The 18,027-nt window shown below is 51.5% G+C and overlaps 1 protein-coding gene across 2 annotated transcripts; it reads right to left on the bottom strand.

Moving 5' to 3' along the window:
* Positions 1-34: 34 nt before the first annotated feature.
* ARHGAP30 (Rho GTPase activating protein 30) lies at positions 35-17,984 on the bottom strand. Of its 2 annotated transcripts, XM_066260922.1 has the most exons (12): positions 17,607-17,984; positions 11,312-11,414; positions 8,091-8,235; positions 7,551-7,633; positions 7,297-7,404; positions 6,586-6,713; positions 5,654-5,825; positions 5,472-5,575; positions 5,316-5,393; positions 4,461-4,844; positions 3,294-3,559; positions 35-3,207 (listed from the first exon to the last, which is right to left on the bottom strand). In XM_066260922.1, exons 1-12 carry the CDS (start codon positions 17,701-17,703, stop codon positions 1,579-1,581), a joined length of 3,297 nt encoding a protein of 1,098 aa, XP_066117019.1. In that variant the 5' UTR covers positions 17,704-17,984; the 3' UTR covers positions 35-1,578. The 2 variants fall into 2 exon arrangements, with proteins under 2 accessions (XP_066117019.1, XP_066117020.1); XM_066260923.1 differs by lacking the exon at positions 17,607-17,984 and having other exon boundaries at positions 8,091-8,231; positions 11,312-11,408.
* Between the last annotated feature and the right edge of the window lie 43 nt (positions 17,985-18,027).

An 18,027-nucleotide genomic window follows, 5' to 3' on the forward strand; every position in this document is an offset into this window, starting at 1 on the left:
CCCACACCCGGGTCGCTCCATGGAGGGTTGCGCATGCGCCCCCCCCCCAGCACGCGGCCATGCTGGTGGCGGGCGGAAGTGGCTTCTCCGCCTTCGCGCCCGGGCCGCCCCGCTTCCGTCAGCTCCACCTTGATGTGCGACTTCCAAGGGCCCCCCAAAAATGACGCTGAAGGCCTAGGCGCTTTCGGGAAGAACGGGAGAAGCACAACTAACTTGTGTTACCATCTTGCTGCTGGACAGGGCCTTTGTGTTTAGTCCCGGGAAGGGCGAGGCTGGTCGCGGCGCCATCTTTAACGAGACCGGCGGGAGGCCATCTTGGGAGCGGGCCCCCTCGGGGCTTCCGGCTGGAGGCGTGGCGCCCGCGGACTCCCACCAGAGACCGTGGAGGCTTCCGGTCTGTGAGGCCCAGTGTCCGCGCGGGGTACTTGGCTCCCCTGCTTCACAGCCAGCACTGCGCGCGCGGCCTCGGGGAGAGCAGGGCTCAGACTGGCCCGCCCCGGGTTACCTCTGCGATGTGCGAGGCGTCTGACCCAGTTATCCTTGGCTTCCTCCGCGGGACATGCCGAGCTCCGTGCCAACCTTGCAGAATTGTTGGGGGACGAAATAGAATCAGGGGCACGTGGGTCACTTGGCAGCCCGGGCGCGAAACGAACATGACATGATGTAAGTTTCTCTTCCCGATTCCGGGCCGCTGTGAACCCAGCCCTGGTTTCTGGCCGCAAGTCTCCTTGGCGACCGCTGAGGACAAACACCGAACCCCAGGACAAGGATTGGCCAAACGTTAAATGATGACGCTTGTCAGCCGAGACTTTAATCAGTATAATGAAACTCTGCACAGTTTACGTGTAAAAATACGACTTTTATTCTGAGACACGAGCCCCTACTCGGATGGGACCTGTGCCTACCTGTCTGGAGAAGCAGTCCCAGGGCTTGAGTGCTGTCACAGTAGGGGGAAGTTATCGCTAAAGAAAAAAAGAGGCCAAAGGACTGTAGGGACCTCTGAGGCGAAGGGTGGGGGAGCTGGAAAGGGAGCCAGTGTCTCCAGCAAACACTGAGGTCTCACAGAGCTCCGGGACATGTTACTCCTAATTTGGAGCTGAGAGCTGGAGGTAAACAAGGGTCTGAGCACAGAACAGAAGGAGGAGAAGCCACTCTAGACGTGTTTGCGTGTGATGGACTCTGACCACCCTGTCCTCCCCACCTCCACCCTGGGGCTTCCATGAAGAGAAAAGGTCACAGCCTCTGAGGACACAAGCTCAGTTGGAGTTCCCCTTCATTCTTCATTTTGAGCAGCCACTAAGTTTTCTGCCTACTCTCTGTTCCCTTTGGCCAATGACCTCATTCCCTAGGAATAGGCTCTTGGTGACTCTGTTGGAAATCTGCTAAGGGATAAGTGCTTTGTGTCTGAGACAAGTTCAGGTAAACCAGCTAAGACTGCCTTCCACAGTCAAAGAGAGGCTGGAGGACCAAAGCCTGCAGAGTCAGGCACTACAGCAGCTCCGCAGAAGACACACCTAGTCAGGGGCCCCAGAGAGTGAAGACAACTGCTGAAGCCTTCACCTAGTGCTCTGGTCCTAATCAGAGTCCCTCACTTTTCCCAGGGCTAGCCTGTGTTTCAAATGCATAGGTTCGGCGCTGTGGGGGAATGAGGGGGTAAGGGGGTTGGGGTTCTCTAGGGGGCAGACTAAACCGACTCCGGGGTTCAGATCCTTCTGTGCCTTCAGGTGGGAGCTCCAGGCAGCTGAGGGGCCGAGTAGAATGGGCAGGAATCATGCTACAGGGCGTGGTTCTGGAGATGTGGCTGTAGTCCTCACCGCCAGTACAGGTCTGGGTCCTCCGAACTCCCTGAGCCTCTGTTCTCTGGCGGTCCCGGGCCAGGGCCACAGCAGCATCAAAGGAAAGACTGCCCCCATTCCTCCAAGAGGAGCGGGAGGCTCGGAGTCCCCAAGCTCTTTCCCCAGGAGTTCCATCAAGCCGGCCAGGCCTTGGGCATGGATTGGCAGGTGCCACATGGATCTTGCTACACATGGCACTGGGCATCTTGGCAAACTGCGGCTTAGGTGGCACCACCGGCACAGAGCGGACCTGTTGGACCTGAACCAGGGTGGAAGCCAGGCGCATGCCCACACCACCAGCTGAACTAAGGGGACAGGGACATAGATTACAGCCCTCTGCACTGGGCTGTCCCTCAGGCTCCATCTCTGGCCACGGTGGCTGTGGGGGTGCCTGTTTGGTCTCAGAGGATTGGTCATTGCCCTCTCTGGCACCGTCAGCCTCCAAGGACACTACATATGACCCTTCTAGGAGGAAGGCCCCTTCTAAATGGTCACTTCCAGCCCTCTGCTCTCCCTCTGCCTCTCTGTCCCCATTCTCCCGTTCCTTGCTAGCCTCCCCTGCTCCTTCACCTGCTGTTTCTGTGCTTCTGTCTTCAGCATCTCCCTGGTCTTCCCTTGCCTCTTGCTCTCCGTTCTCCCGTTGTCCTTTAACTGTATTATCCTCGTCCTCTCTGCCTCCCTCAGCATCTTGTGTGTGTGCAGTTTCCCAGCTGTCCTCAGCAGTATGCTTTTCCTGTGCCCCGGGCTCTGGGTCCCTGCCAGCTTCCACCTGGGCTTCTATTTCCTCAGCCTCTTCCTGTTTTTCAGTCTTCCTTTCCTTGTCTTCACCGTGCTCTGTTCCTGTTTGCTCCGTACTCTTGGCTTCCTTCATACTCTCGTCCTGCTGACCTTTGAGCTCCTCTTCCTTGGCATCTGTTTCTTTCCCACTCCTTTCTCTCAAACTGACCATCATCATCTCTTGGCCTCCCCCAGCCTCCCCTCTTTCTTCACCTGCCTCTCCAGCCTCCACCTTGTTCTCCGGACTCCCCTCAGCCTCCTCCCTGATGTCCCATCTGCTGCCAGGCTCCGCCTCCATGTCCTCACCTACTTCCCAGCATGCCTGCACCCCCTCAGCCTGCCCTGAAGCCTTCTGCCTTCCATACCCTGCTGCCTCTTCCTCTGGACTGCCTGGGCCACTGCAGGCCAGGGGTTTGGGTCCCAGGAGGGGGCTTAGGTCATCGTAGGCGCTCAGGAAGACTTCCTCCCCATTTTCCTCCCCTGCTTCAGGCCCAGGGCCTGCAGAGTCCAGGGAGCAACAGCTGGGAGCCAGAACAAACGGTGCCTCATCCAGGGACAGGTCATCCAGGGGCGGCTCCACCGAGAACTCTTCCACCTGCAGTCATAGAGGTGGCTCAGACCAGGTGGTCCTGTCTCCCCTCTAGATTCCTTACCACCCCCAAACCCAGCGCAGCTCCTTACCTGAGGCCCAACTCCCAGGAGCTCCTCCAGATAGCCTATCCCAGGGTCGTCCTCCCCAGGGGGGAAGGCTGCTGCTGCCGCTCCTGCCTTGGCCACATCCCCATCCTCCGCCCCCACCCACTCAGGCTCTGAGCTGCTTGAGTCCTCTAGGAAGGAGAAGGAGTCTTGCACTTCCTGGGATAGGCAGTCCTCCAGGGCAGGGACCATGTCTGCTGGGCCTGCGTCAACCAGGGGACTTGGGGCTGGACTTGCCTCCGATTTCTCATCTGTTGGAAGAAAGGTAGTCCAGGAATACAAAGGTGAAGGCCAGTCTTGACCCTTTCCAATGTGGGTCTTTCTAGCATTGCCACGTGGCTGACCCTTTCAGACCAATATTACAAACTATTGGCTTATTGCTAGCTGCCTTTATTGAGTTCTTACCAGGTGCCAAAGGACCATACTACACATTTTATAATGCATTAGCTTATTTCTCCACAAAGCACCCTATGACACAGGGTATTTATCTCTATTTTACATATGAGGAAGCCGAGACTCCAAGAGATTAAAAACCTTTCGTTCAAGGTCACACAGCAAGTGGCACAAAGTTTGATCCCACATCTACTCCATAGCCACATCCTGACCCCTGCCCTGTGCTGCCCAGCACTTGTCATCAGCGACACTTCCAGAACTGGAGTCAGAGCAAAGCTTAGGTCCCAGCTCCACTACCTCCTACCTAAATCAATGATGCATTGCTTAACCTAAGCTCAGGTTCCACTGCTGCAACGTATGGATAACAATTCCAGTGTCTTAACAGTGAGAATGCAGAATGCCTGCGAAGTCCTTAACAGCACTTGGCACATAGTAAGCCATCAATAGGTGTTTCGTATTAATTAGTGTTAATGTTAGGACTCATTACTATCACTGATTATATATCTCCACTTTTTACTTAGTAATCCCTGCCATATATGTCTGACAAAGACCCCATTCTTGGGGATATGACAGATCCTGTTTCCACAGATTTCACATAAGCTGATATTACTGGATTCTCCCAACCTTGAGCCAGGGGTAACAACTGAATGTAACCACCCAAAGCCCAAGGGCCGAAGCCTTCTGCCCTCCCCAGCATCAGAGCTTCAGCCTAGAATTCTGGTCCCCACTCACAGTCCTGCACAATCCCTGGGTCCTCACCTGGAGGGCCAGGGCCAGGGCCAAATGCAGGGCTTGACCGGGGCTGTAAGGCAGGGCACTCTAGGCCACGGGTGAGCCTGGCCAAGGAGACGTTAGAGATGATGTTTGGGGGCATGCTGAGGATGGAGGTGATGTGTAGTGGAAGATTGACATTGTAGGGGTCTGAGATGTGGACGCCAGCACAGCGCTCTGCACGGCTGCTGCCACCTGCTCGGATTGCTGACCGCCCTGCTCGTGGTGTTCCTGGCTCAGAATTCGTGCTGCCTGGGGCCTCTGCCTCAGGTTCTGGTTCACCCTCTGCTGCCTCCACAGAATCGTTCTCCAAGGTCTCAGAAAGCAGTAGGCTTGGCAGGGGGCTGCTGAGTGTCAGTAGCCCCTCTGGCTCTGTGAAGGAGAGAGGGACAGGCAGTAGCTTCAGCTGCAAGGGACACTGGACATTTGAGGACACTGGAACAGGACATAATGCTCTGCTCTGAGCCTACATGTCAGGACAACCTGGAACGTACCAAGCAAGCCTGGCTGCCCTTGGTCACTACAGCAGACCTACAGCTAGCAAGTCACAGGTCACTCCACATAGGATCCCCCCCTCTCTGTGGATGCCCCCACACACACACCACTGTGTCCCTGTATGTAATCATGTGAACACTCCAGCACTGTGACTGGTATAGAAGAGGCAGTCATTACATATTCTTGAAATTAGCACATTTGGCTGCATACACACATACACAGTGGTCTTGTTTTTAATATTATTATTCCTTTACAGACCCACGACATGGTTCCCCATAGGTGCTCACGGGCCCATGTTGCTAATTCCACAGCACACACACACATGCTAGGGTGCACACCTGTACTCACCATCACTGGCCCCAGCTGCAGCACTTAGTGAGTCCATGCTCTTGGCTGGCCGCAGTGTCCCCTTATCGGATTTGTCCTCTGCAAGACAGTAGTATGTGTAAGACCAGGGCCTTGCACACCCACAACAGAGTTCTCACTACATTGCCCCAAACTTACCCCTGTCCTCAGCCCCCCGGGGAAGTTTACGCTTGGTCTCGTTGCCTGAGCGACCGAGATTGAAGATAGATCTCCATTTCCTGACCTTCAAAGAGCCTTTCCTCCTGGAGAGAGTGGAGAAAGCACTGGAGTCAGAGCCTAGAGGTCAGTGCAGGGGAGGAGAGCCCAGGAGGAAAGCTTACTTGTGCTCTGCAATCTCAATGATAGTGTGATAGGGCCGAATCTGGGGGGGTCCATCGCCAGCCTGCAGGACACTAGGCAGGTGGTAGGGCAGGGACCTGGGCATAAGGTCCTCAGGGCTGCTCAATGCCCGGACCCCTGGAAGTGATCGCCATCCACTCTCCAGCTCACCACCTAGGAAAAGCAGAGGGATCACTAGCCAAGAACAGAGGAAAGAGCAGCTTCAGGCACCCAGCTCCTCATTGCACCTGCCCACTCAGGGATGTACCCAGAGCCCCTGGTCTAGCTCCTCAAGATGGGCTGGATCCTCAGGGACAAAGAGGGCTAGGAGGTCCCAGGACATTGGCCTGGTGGGCTGGGGGCGATAACGAGCAGTCACTAGTCTTGAGAGCTAGAACGGTGATTAAGAGATCAGCTATGCTCTGCACTGAGAGCAGAACAGGCCTGCTCAAGTCCCAACTGCGCGGTTGTCTCCAGGGCCCTCTCCGTGAGACTCCGCTTTCCCACCTGCAAGACGGGGAGACTGAATTGGATCTTTGAGGCCCTCTCTCACTCTGATGTGACTCCCTAGACCAGGGGTCCCCAAACTACAGGCCGCATGCGGCCCCTGAGGCCATTTATCCACCCCGCCGCACTTCTGGAAGGGGCACCTCTTTCATTGGTGGTCAGTGAGAGGAGCATCCTGTGCTCCTGGAGTACTGTATGTGGCGGCGCCGCAAAGCACGGCGTCACTCACGTACAGTACTACTTCTGTTTTGTATTTTTACTTTAAAATAAGATATGTGCAGTGTGCATAGAGATTTGTTCATAGTTTTTTTTATAGTCCAGCACTCCAACGGTCTGAGGGACAGTGAACTGGCCCCCTGTGTAAAAAGTTTGGAGATCCCTGCCCTAGACAAACGGCAGTGATATGCTGGGCAGGAAGGACACTCACCAGAGAGGGCAGCACCCCCAAAGAGCCTTTCCACATGCGTAAGGATGAACTCCACCACGATGGACTGCACACGCACCTCCATGAAGGCTGCTGTCCCATTGAAGCCTGAAGCCTCTATGTCCTTAGACCTGTGTGATGTGCAGTTATTCACGCCCAGCCCCACCACACTTCCTTTTCCTAATCTTCCTTAAAAGTATCTACACCCTTCTCCTTGCATGTCCTTGACATCATTTCCACGTCTTAAACCTTATGCATGATTCAAGTCTCAAATGCCACTTCCTCCAGGAAGCCTTCTTGGATACCCTCCCCTGTACTTCCTTTGCACACCAGGGGCCCCGTTTATAATGAATATCAGAATTTTTCATAGTCTGCCTTACATCACAAGGAGTGATAAACGGGCCTGTTCTCCAACAGACTGCAAGACATTTGCTCAACAAACACTTGACAAGGACCTGTCCAGTTCCACTCCCTGAGCTCAGTGATACTGTGTAAGGAGACACAAAGGCCCTGCCCTTAGGGACTTGACTCAAGCTCAGAGAAGGCATCAAAGGGGCGAGCCCCACCCCACTCATGTAATCCTGAACCTTCCTGGGCTCCATGAGACCCCCCAGTCTCGCTCTAGCACACCCACACAGCCACCCCCTCCTGCAGCCACCTGCTGGGGGCCAGGCTCTGCCAGGATCCCCACATGCTGCTCACTCACGCGCCCACCTCAACAGGTTGGGGGCCCACACGATGGCCAGGTTGCGGGCGTGCATGTTGGTCTGGGCACTGAATGAGGCCATGTGCACCAAGTGGCGCATGAGGAACTCCAGGGTCCTGCAGAGAGGGGCACCAGGGGTCAGGGTCACACAGGATCACAGGGCAAGAGGAGGGCTGGGGCCTGGGAGCTGGGAGAGAAGGGACACGTCAAGGCCCCAGGTGAGGGGAGCCAGGACTGGGGCGTGGGGAGGAGCCCCACACACCTGTAGTTTGTGACAGGGAGTTCCCGGAGCACCTCCAGGATCTTGACCAAGCGTTCAGGCTCCAGCTGCACCGCCACTGCCTCCTTATTGAGGGGATGGTTCAAAAAGTCACTGACTCAGCTGGCCCCTGTTTCCTCCCCTAGAACTGTGAGAAAGACTCTCCGAAACAGCTATGCTGGCCCTCACCATCCCTGACCAGGTCTAAGGCAGGGAGAGTTCAGAATCTGGGGCGTACAGCCCTGCAGCTCAGTCTTGTCTGTCACTTAACAGCTTTGTGACTTTGAACAACTCATCGCTCTCTGCTTTAGAGTCCTCTGTCACTAGCATACCAGAATACATCCATACCCCCCTCATTGGGTGCCCAGGGGCTGTGGAGTTGTTCCAAGGTGTCCAGGAAGTCTTCACTCACCCAACTTAGCTGGTGTGGGCTGGATGGCACACCTCTGCTGTTGAGGGTCTCCAGGTAGTGTTGTGCTCAATACACAAAACCAGTACAGCTACCCCTCAGCCCTCTCTACCACCCCCAGCCTCTCAACTCACAGCAAACTTGTCATAGAGCCGGTAAGTAAGCAGGGGGTCTGGCAGCTCTCTGAAATAGGCCTTGCACAAGGAGGATACGCAGTGGATGTCCTGGAGATAAACATCTCGCTGCAGGTCTGGCTTCCGCTCCGCCTCAAACTCCTGCCTGGGGAGGTGCATAGTGGTCAGGAGTGCTGGGGGTCAGGAGAAATGGGGGAGCTGTAGAGATGGGGTCCAGGCAGGTTTGAGAGTTAACATTTGTGGGACTTGGAAAGAGGACACTGGGCATGCATATCAACACACAGGGCAGATGTGAGGAGGGAAAGTGAATCAGTACATGGACAGGGATCCACATCGGGGACGTGGCTGCAGGTGCAGCAATGCTGGGATGTGTCGGGGTCAGGAGAAGTGGACAATGAGCCTGAATGTGTTCTGGGTGTGTGTACTTCAGAGGAAAAGATAAGTGTAAATCTTCATAACCTTGGATGTGACACCAAAAGCACACAAGCAACCCAAGAAAAAAATAAATTAAACATGAACATTACAAACTTTTGAGTGTCAAATGACACTATGGAGAAAGCGAAGAGAATCCACAAAATGGGAGAATGTATTTGCAAATCAGATTTGACAAGTGTCTAACATCCAGGATATAAAGAACTCTTACAATGGAAAAGAGGCAGACAATCCAATTTAAAAATGGACAAAGGGCCAGACCAGGCAGTGGCACAGTGGACTGGGATGCCGAGGACCCAGGTTCGAGACCCCGAGGTTGCCAGCTTAAGCGCGGGCTCATCTGACTTGAGCAAAATAAAAAATGCTCATCAGCTTAGACCCAAGGTCGCTGGCTCAGGCAAGGGGTTACTTGGTCTGCTGAAGGCCCACGATCAAGGCACATATGAGAAAGCAATCAATGAACAACTAAAGTGTCAAAACAAAAACTGATGATTGATGCTTCTCATCTCTCTTCGTTCCTGTCTGTCTGTCCCTATCTATCCCTCTCTCTGACTCTCTCTCTGTCCCTGTAAAGAAAAAAAAATGGACAAAGGACTTCAATGGACATTTCTGCCAAGAAGATATACAAATGGCCAATAAGCACACAAGAAGATGTTCAACACCATTAGCTATTAGAGAAATGCAAATATAGATGAAATATCACTTCATACCCAGTAGAGTGGTGTTAATAAAAAAGACACAATGACAAGGGTTGGCAGGGATGTGGAGAAATTAGAAACCTTGTTCATTGCTGGTGGGAATGTAAAATGATGCAACTGCCATGGAAAACAGTTTGGCGGATCCTTTAAAAGTTCAACATAGAGCCTGACCTGTGGTGGCACAGTGGATAGAGTGTCGACCTGGAAATGCTGAGGTCACTGGTTCAAAACCCTGGGCTTGCCTGGTCAAGGCACATATGGGAGTTGATGCTTCCAGCTCCTCCCCCCTTCTCTCTCTCTCTGTCTCTCTCTCCTCTCTAAAATGAATAAATAAAATAAAAAATTTTTAAAAAATAAAAAAATAAAAGTTCAACATAGAGTTACCATATGACCCAGCAATTCTACTCCTCTGTGCATACTCTAGAGAACTGAAAGCACATGTCAACACAAACACTTTCACATGAATAGTTCACAGCACCATTATTCATAACAGCCAACAAGTGGAAACCACCCAAATAGCCACGAACTGATGATGGAATAAACTAAATATGGCCATGCCACACATGGAATATCATTCAGCCACAAAAAGAGGAATGACGTGTGAGGACATGCAACAACACACAAGGACCTTGAAAACATGCCAAGTGAGAAGGGCCAGAAACAATAGGTTACAATTGCATGATCCATTTGTGTGAAATGGGCAAAATAGGAAAATTCATTTAGACAGAAGCAGACGAGTGGTTGTCAGGGGATGTAGAGTGACTGCTCATGGGTGTCGGTTGCTTCTGGGTATGATGAAAAGTTCTGGAATTAGGGGTGATGGCTACACAATCTGTGGATATACTAAAAACCACTGAAATGTACATTTTACTTATGTATTTAGAAAATTAAATTTAACAGGTTAACATTGGTCAACAAGAGTACATAGATTTTGGTAAACATCTCCACATCATTTGGACAGTCAATTATGTTGTATATCCATCACCCAAAATCAAATCATCCTCTGTCACCTTATATTTGTCCCTCTTTCTACCCTTCCCCCAACCCCTTTCCTCCTCTTCCTCCTCCTCCCCTGTACATTTTAAATGGTGAATTTTACGGTATGAGAATTATATCTAATTTTTTTTTTAAAGCTGTGAGTGTGGCCTGACCAAGTGGTGGCGCAGTGGGTAGAGTGTCGGACTGGGATGCGGAGGACCCAGGTTCGAGACCCCGAGGCCGCCAGCTTGAGCGCGGGCTCATCTGGTTTGAGCAAGGCTCACCAGCTTGGACCCAAGGTCGCTGGCTCGGGCAAGGGGTTACTTGGTCTGCTGTAGCCCCTGGTCATGGCACATATAAGAAATCAATCAATGAACAACTAAGGAGTCTCAACAAAGAATTGATGTTTCTTATCTCTCTCCCTTCCTGTCTGTCCGTCCCTATCTGTCCCTCTCTCTGACTCTCTCTGACTCTGCCACAAAAAAAAAAAAAGTTATTAAAAAAAATAATAAGCCTGACTGGGGTAAGCCTGACCAGGCAGTGGCGCAGTGGATAGAGCGTCAGACTGGGATGTGAAGGACCCAGGTTCAAGACCCCGAGGTTGCCAACTTGAGCACGGGCTCATCTGGCTTGAGCAAAAAGAAAAAGCTCACCCGCTTAGACCCAAGGTCGCTGGCTCCAGCAAGGGGATACTCGGTCTGCTGAAGGCCCCTGGTCAAGGCACATATGAGAAAGCAATCAATGAACAACTAAGGTGTCGCAATGCGCAATGAAAAACTAATGATTGATGCTTCTCATCTCTCCATTCCTGTCTGTCTGTCCCTGTCTATCCTTCTCTCTGACTGTCTCTCTGTCTCTGTAAAAATAAATAAATAAATAAAAGCTGTGGGTGTGTGCCTGGGAGTGGAGGAATGTGTGTGTGTGCATGTGTGTACATGTATGTGTGTCCGTGCATGCACGCTAGCCTGGGAAGGAGTGTGTGGTCTCAACCTCTCCTGAGCAGACTCTAGAGCCCCTGCCTTAGGCTGTAACTGGCATCTGTGTTCCCTTCTCCCCACCCCTCACCCCTCTGGCCTCTTGGCCTCCAAGCTGTCCCGAAACTGCCTGACTCACCGGAGCTTCTGGATATTGGAGGAGACCCCTGAGAGGCGGTAGATCCCATCCACTACTCCGTGCTCCTCCACAAACTCTGCACAGCTCCTTAGCACCTGGGGCACTGGGGATACAGACAGGGCAGACACAGAGAAACAGATCATCTGGGGGTCAGAGACTGCATGGGGTCCGAGAAAGGGAAACATCATGGAAGAAGGTTTGGAGAGATTGAGGGCCCATAGGAAAAACAACAACTTTAGAATGATTGTCACAGGATATAAGCTCCAACCTACCAACCCCTCTATAATCTCTACTTGCTGGGTCAGAGTCAAGTATAAACCCCCAGGCAGGGGGAGCTCACTGTCTCTCCAGACTGCCCACTCCTGTTAGAAAGTTCAGCCTTGCCTGACCTGTGCTGGCACAGTAGATAAAGCATCAACCTGGAATGCTGAGGTCGCCAGTTCAAAACCCTGGGCTTGCCTGGTCAAGGCACATATGGGAGTTGATGATTCCTGCTCCTTCCCTTTCTCTCTCTCCTCTCTATAAAATTGAATAAATAAAATCTAAAAAAAGAAAGAAAGAAATTTCAGTTCCATATAGGCTATATGAAACTGAAACTTCTCACTCTGTAAACTTGCTACTCTGGAATTTTTAAAAAATTATTTACTTATTGATTTTAGAGAGAGAGGAAAGGAGAGAATGAGAAAGAGACAGGAACATTGATCTGTTCCTGTATGTGCCCTGACCATGGATCAAACACACAGCCTCTGTGCTTTGGGATGATTCTCTAATCAACTGAGCCATCTGGCCATGGCTACTGTGGAATTTTTAAAGGAGAAGCAACCTGGTTGGAAGTGTGATACAAATGCACTTCCAAGATCATTTTTTTAGACAATTTTATTTATTGATTTTAGAGAGGAGAAACAGAGAGAGAGAGAAGGGGGGAGCAGGAAGCATCAACTCATAGTAGTTGCTTCTCGTATGTGCTTTGACCAGGAAAACCCAAGGTTTTGAACCGGTGACCTCAGCATTCTAGGTCAATGCCCCATCCACTGTGCCATTATAGGTAAGACAAATCTTTACCCTGAGTCCCAACCAAAATAGAACAGGGCTGGTGTGGATAATTATGAAGCACTCCCTCTGGTAAGCAAGTGCATAGATATTAGTTCTGTCACAGGAAGGTACACAAAATAGTGACTGACCTTCAAACAGGTCAATTCGGGAGTGACACACCTATGTACCAAGTCCTGTACATTACAATTACAGTCCCCATTTTACAGATAGGAAAACTGAGGATCAAAAAACTAATGAGCCTGACCAGGCGGTGGCACAGTGGATAGAGCTTCGGACTGGGACTTGGAGTACCCAGGTTTGAGACCCTGAGGTCGCCAGCTTCAGCGCAGGTTCATCTGGCTTGAGCGAAAAGCTCACCAGCTTGGACCCAAGGTCACTGGCTTGAGCAAGGAGTTACTCGGTCTGCTGAAGGCCCCCGGTCAAGGCACATATGAGAAAGCAATCAATGAACAACTAAGGTGTCGCAACAGCAAAAAAAACCTGATGATTGATGCTTCTCATCCCTCTTCGTTCCTGTCTGTCTGTCCTTATCTATCCCTCTCTCTGACTCTCTCTCTGTCCCTGTAAAAAAACCAAAAAAAACATAAAAACTAATGAGTGCCCAGATTACCCAGTCAGAGCCAGGATTCAATTTCAAAAGCTCATAAAGATGCATTATGCCCTGACCAGGTAGCTCAATGGGTTTGAGCATTGTCCTCTCATGCCAAGGTTATGGATTCGATACCTAGTCAGGGCACATATAAGAATGAACCGATGAATGCACAAATAAGTGTAACAGCAAATCGATATCTCTCTTTCTCTCAGTCCCATCCCCTTCCTCTCTCTCTCAAATCAGTAACTTTTTTTTTTTTTTTTGGTATTTTTCCTAAGTTAGAAGCCGGGAGGCAGTCAGACAGACTCCAGCATGTGTCCTACTGGGATCCACCCAGCATGCCCACCAGGGGGTGATGCTCTGCCCATCTGGAACGATGCTCTGTTGCAGCTGGAGCCATGCTAGTGCCTGAGGCGGAGGCCATGGAGCCGTCCTCAACACCTGGGCCAACTTTGCTCCAATGGAGCCTTGAGCCTTGGCTGCAGGAGGGGAAGAGAGAGATAGAGAGAAAGGCGGGATGGGGGGAGAAGGGTGAAGAAGCAGATGGGTGCTTCTCCTGTGTGCCCTGACCGGGAATCAAACCCAGGACTTCCAACACGTGGGCTGATGCTCTACCACTGAGCTAACTGACCAGGGCAATAAATAAATAATTTTTAAAAGCTTCATATGTCTCCCAACCTCCGGTTCCTCCTCCTTTACTGGACCATAAGCTCCTTAAGGACAAGATCTAAGTGTGACCCATTTTGATAATTCCTCATAGTATCTGACATGGTGTCTTATACATGGGAAACCTTCAAAACCCATGTGTTGATTCCCAACTCCCTAATTCCCTGGTTCAAGTCTTTTGCTATGTACATATCCTACTCCACCCAATCTATATTGCTTACCTTATAGATACAGAAGAAAATATAAACTCCTCAGCCTGGTATAGAAGACCCTTCACAAATCAGGTCCAAGCTGCCATTTCAAACACAGTGATAGCCAATTCCCTGACAAACCCTAACATCCAGCCTTTTGCTACTCCATGAACAAGGCTTGGTACCATGTCATTACCTTGTTATTCCATTCATGTTATTCCCTTGCCTAAAAATGCCCTTCCCTCTGACTCTGCCTGGTGAATTTCTCATTCCTCATTCCTCAAAACACACCTCAAACACCACCTCTGATTCTGAACTCTTTGCTTATATCTGTATTAGAGCTCCCACAGTCCTTTCCTTAGAACTGTACTGTAGTACTTGTTGCACTTTGTTGTCATTAGTTTCTTTTGTATGTATACCTTTGGATACATAGCAGCATCCTCCCCGGAATCTCGCACAGTGTTGAAACATAGCAAATGTTTACTGAATGACTCAAGGAGTGAACCAAATAATTCTGAGAGTTGGTGACATCCTTGGAGACTTAATACAGAATATTGCCAAAGATAAAGCAGTGAGTCCTATTAACTGAGACCCACCTCAACTCATGTGCTAGTGTCAGGCAAAGCTGTGTTTCCCTTGAATGCCTGTTTCTTTTCTCATGGGCTTTATGAGCCTTACACCTGACTGTGCTTCTGTCCACTTTAACAGCCAGGAAGCTCAGAGCGACCTCCAGCAGCCACATCGAAGCTGACAGGCATTTCAGGACACAGATCTTACTTTTCCTCTTGTTTTCCCTTCAACCCAATTCCTTTAGCCATTTACTCTTTCTCTAAAGTTTGGGATTTGGGAAGTCATCCATTCCAAGTTATTTGTGGAATTAGTAAGATGGAAATACAGAATGGAGAAAATAATAAGTCTATCAACTGTGATTTTAAACCCTTCTCATATGACCTGGTGTCCACATCCTTTATCCTTCCCAGAGCCAGGACTTGGGTGAGACTAGAAAGGCACTGAGGGGGCAAAAGTTAAGGAAGTTTGTTCTTAAGGCTGTGAACGTGTCACCTGTGCACATGCATGACCTTGAGAGTGAGAGATCCCTCAAATTGTGCACCCCAGTCACTTCTCTTGCCTTCACTTAGTCCTGGCCCTGGCTCATCATCCATCCCTTCAGGACCTGTGCCCATTGGCAAGGGTCCCCTGACCTCAGGTTCCCAGCACTGAATGCAGAGATGATGGGGTGGGTTCTCCTCATGAGAACTGAGTGTGCTCTGCTCTTGGGCGCTACTATAAGGCTCATCAATAGTCTGTTGTCACTGACAGCCCAGGTCCTTTTCACATGCACTGCAACCAGCAGATAGACCTTCCCTGTCCTGTCCTCTGTCGATTTTGAACCTCCAGAGAGGGTTCTTTAAAAAAAGCATTCAAGAGCTTAAGGAGTCAGCGCCACAGAGGAAATGGGTCAAGGAGATGGGGGAGTTGAAGAGCTAGAGATCAGGGAGATGGGCTACAATTTAGAGGCAGGGTGGGGCTGGCCGAGTCTAAAGCAGTGGTGGGATTCAGCCGGTTCGCACTGGTTCGCACTGGTTCGCCAGAACCGATACCTAATTTTTTGTTGAGTTTAGTGAACTGGTTGTTAAAAAAGCACTTGTCATCAGGGTTCTCTCTAAAGTGGGCGCCTGGGCTGCCCAGTATGGAAATCATAAATTTACATTCCTTACTCTTTTGTAACGTTCATCTGCGCAACGGTGTATTCTAAGCACCCCTAGTCATGTTCTTTCCGTAGGCAATATGGAAATATCTTAAATAATAGTTTTATTGTTTTCTGTCAGGTATTATTGAATATTTTTTCATTGATATTTTAAAACTTTCTTATAACATTATCCAGTTTTGTGTACCTCTTTTATTGTTCTTATTTAAGTAGTAAGTACATGAAATAATAAACTACCTTTCAGTATATCATTTTTTTATACTTAAAACGGTCATTTAGGGCAGAGAACCAGTTGTTAAATTATTTGACTCCCACCACTGGAAAAGGTATGGGGGAAAGTCATGGAGGAGGCCTGGGGCATCAGAAATCTGAATCAGGTGTCAAGAGATAAAGATTAGGAAAAGAAAGGGCTCCCTACAGGTAGGGCTTGGGGAAGGAAGAGACTGTCCTGGGGCAAAGAGCTGGGAGAAGGTGTTGGGATGGGGTACAGATAGGGGAACCAAGAAAACCGCAGAGGATAAATTAACCAGAAACACAGGTCTCCGCTGGCCAAGACTTTCATTTTTGCTGGGTCTTGGGTTAGAGAGAAGCCATCACTGGCCTGTCTCTGCCCTTCCACTTTCTAGTTGTCTGTGCCAGGAGGGCTAGGGGAGAGGGGAGAGGGCTGTCCCTGCTACTCTGGTGCCCAAGATCACTCCACCCTTGGGCTCAAGTGAGGTTCTGCTGAGGGGCAGGGGGTGCTCCTCTCATCCACTAGGACACACGACCAGAGATCTCTCCTTCAGAAGAGTATGCTCCTCACCTGCTGGAGATGCAGACAGAGGGTCACAGGAGCAGGGTCTGTGCTGGATTTGGGTCAGTGTTTCAACGTGGGGTTGGCAGGGACCACAGGAAAGGGTGGTGCCAGGATGAAGAGGAGGCACTGGGTTTGCAGAGAACTGGGGCGGGGGTGGGGGCAGCAGCCCCATTCAATCCTGTGCCTTGGCAAAGAGCCTCCATTCTCCAGAGGACTCCCTGATAAAGGGGTCACCCTGCACTGGCAGCCGGGCTTTGCCCACTCAGAAGAGAAAGGCCCAAAGAAACTGCTTCAGCTGTTCCACACTCTTCCTTGGGGCCTGGGTTTTCCCTTGGCCAAGCCCAGCGGAGATGGGGGCCCCTGGGAAAGGAGAAAAGGGGAACAAGGTGTCCGGGGATGCAAGGCGGGGCCGTGAGCAGGAAATGAGCAGGAACCATCACCCTGCCTGCGCTACAGGGGCCACAACCCAGAGCAGAGGAGAGGACAAAGAGGAAATGACAGATTGGGGTGGGGTGGGGGTGGGGGAAGACCGGGGCCTTCTCTGGGAGGGGCTGGACATGCTAGAAACAAGCCGGGCTGGGCGGCCAGGACACCTGCATTCAATTCAGATCAAATTGAAGAATGCCTTTGAGTGGCTGCTCTGGGCTGAGCCCAGAGGGAGCCAGAGTGGAGCGGGTGATGTCCCTGATACGGCTTGTTCCCAAGCCCCCTCCATGACCACCCAGGGAGGAAGCTGGTGAGCTCTTGAACAGTTCTCACACCACCTTCTCTGCATCTGTCACCTCATCTCCAAACCAGGCCTCAAGCCGCCTCTTACTCTTGGGTCTTATCCACGTCAACAGCTGCTCCCTTGACCTCCACTTGGGAAGAGTTTCTCCTTTGCACAGGAGAACAGGGAATCACAGAGACTAAGGAGGGCTGAACACACCCTGTATCCTCACCTGTGGCCCAGCAAGGCTGCAAAGGGACCAAAGAGCCCATGTCTCGTCCCCGGTCCTCTCCTCCACCAGGAACCCCGCCAGCCTCTGTGCTTTCTCGGCCTCTCCAGGGCCCTGTCCTGCCCCCTTTCACTTGGACCTAAGGACCTGCCATAGCCCCTCACCTCCTACTCCCGTCCCCAGTTCTGTCACACAGAGCTGCCTTGCCTTCTTCGCAAGCACATTTCTGGCCTTGCCTGCTCATCAGCCTCCTGGGTGGCACCCCAAGCCGCTGTCCTCTACACACCGCAGATTGGGTCGGGAGAAACCCTGCCTCCCCACCGGCCCAGCAGCTCCGAGGGGCCTCCTTACCCTCCTGGCCCGTGTGCTGCAGGTGATCCTGCAGGTCACACCCGAACACCCGCTCCTTTGTGTTGCCCTTCTTCTTCCCTTTCTGCCGAGACTTCATGGCTGGAGCCCTGGCCTCTGGCCCAGCCACCTCCGTCCCCCAGGACCTTTGGCCTACTGGTCCCCCATGAAATCTCAAGCCAGCCTCTGGGCTTGGCCTGGCCCCAGGGGGCAGGGCTCCGAACTGGGGGTGGAGGGTGGCCTGGGCAACAGGCAGCAGTGCCTGCCTTTGGGGCTCCGGCCGCACGGAAGTGGCTGTGGAAGAGGAAGCTGCTGAGACCCTGGCACGGAGCTGTGTCTCGTGGCGACCTGGCCCTCGTCCCCCTCTTGCCTGCTTGGCCCTGGGGGGCAGGAAGCTGTGCAGCGCCCCAAACCCGCTTCCTGT

Source organism: Saccopteryx bilineata, chromosome 2 (assembly GCF_036850765.1).
Source record: "Saccopteryx bilineata isolate mSacBil1 chromosome 2, mSacBil1_pri_phased_curated, whole genome shotgun sequence".
In the NCBI taxonomy this organism is placed as follows: Eukaryota; Metazoa; Chordata; class Mammalia; order Chiroptera; family Emballonuridae; genus Saccopteryx; species Saccopteryx bilineata.

Bases quoted from the DNA above. Each gene is read 5' to 3' on its own strand.
- ARHGAP30 (XM_066260922.1), bottom strand. From the start codon at position 17,703: ATGAAGTCTCGGCAGAAAGGGAAGAAGAAGGGCAACACAAAGGAGCGG. The intron at 5,576-5,653 runs GTAAGCTTTCCT...CACTCTCTCCAG, and splicing joins ATTGAGATTGCAGAGCACAA to GAGGAAAGGCTCTTTGAAGG. The intron at 4,845-5,315 runs GTGAGTACAGGT...TCTCCTTCACAG, and splicing joins TGCAGCTGGGGCCAGTGATG to AGCCAGAGGGGCTACTGACA.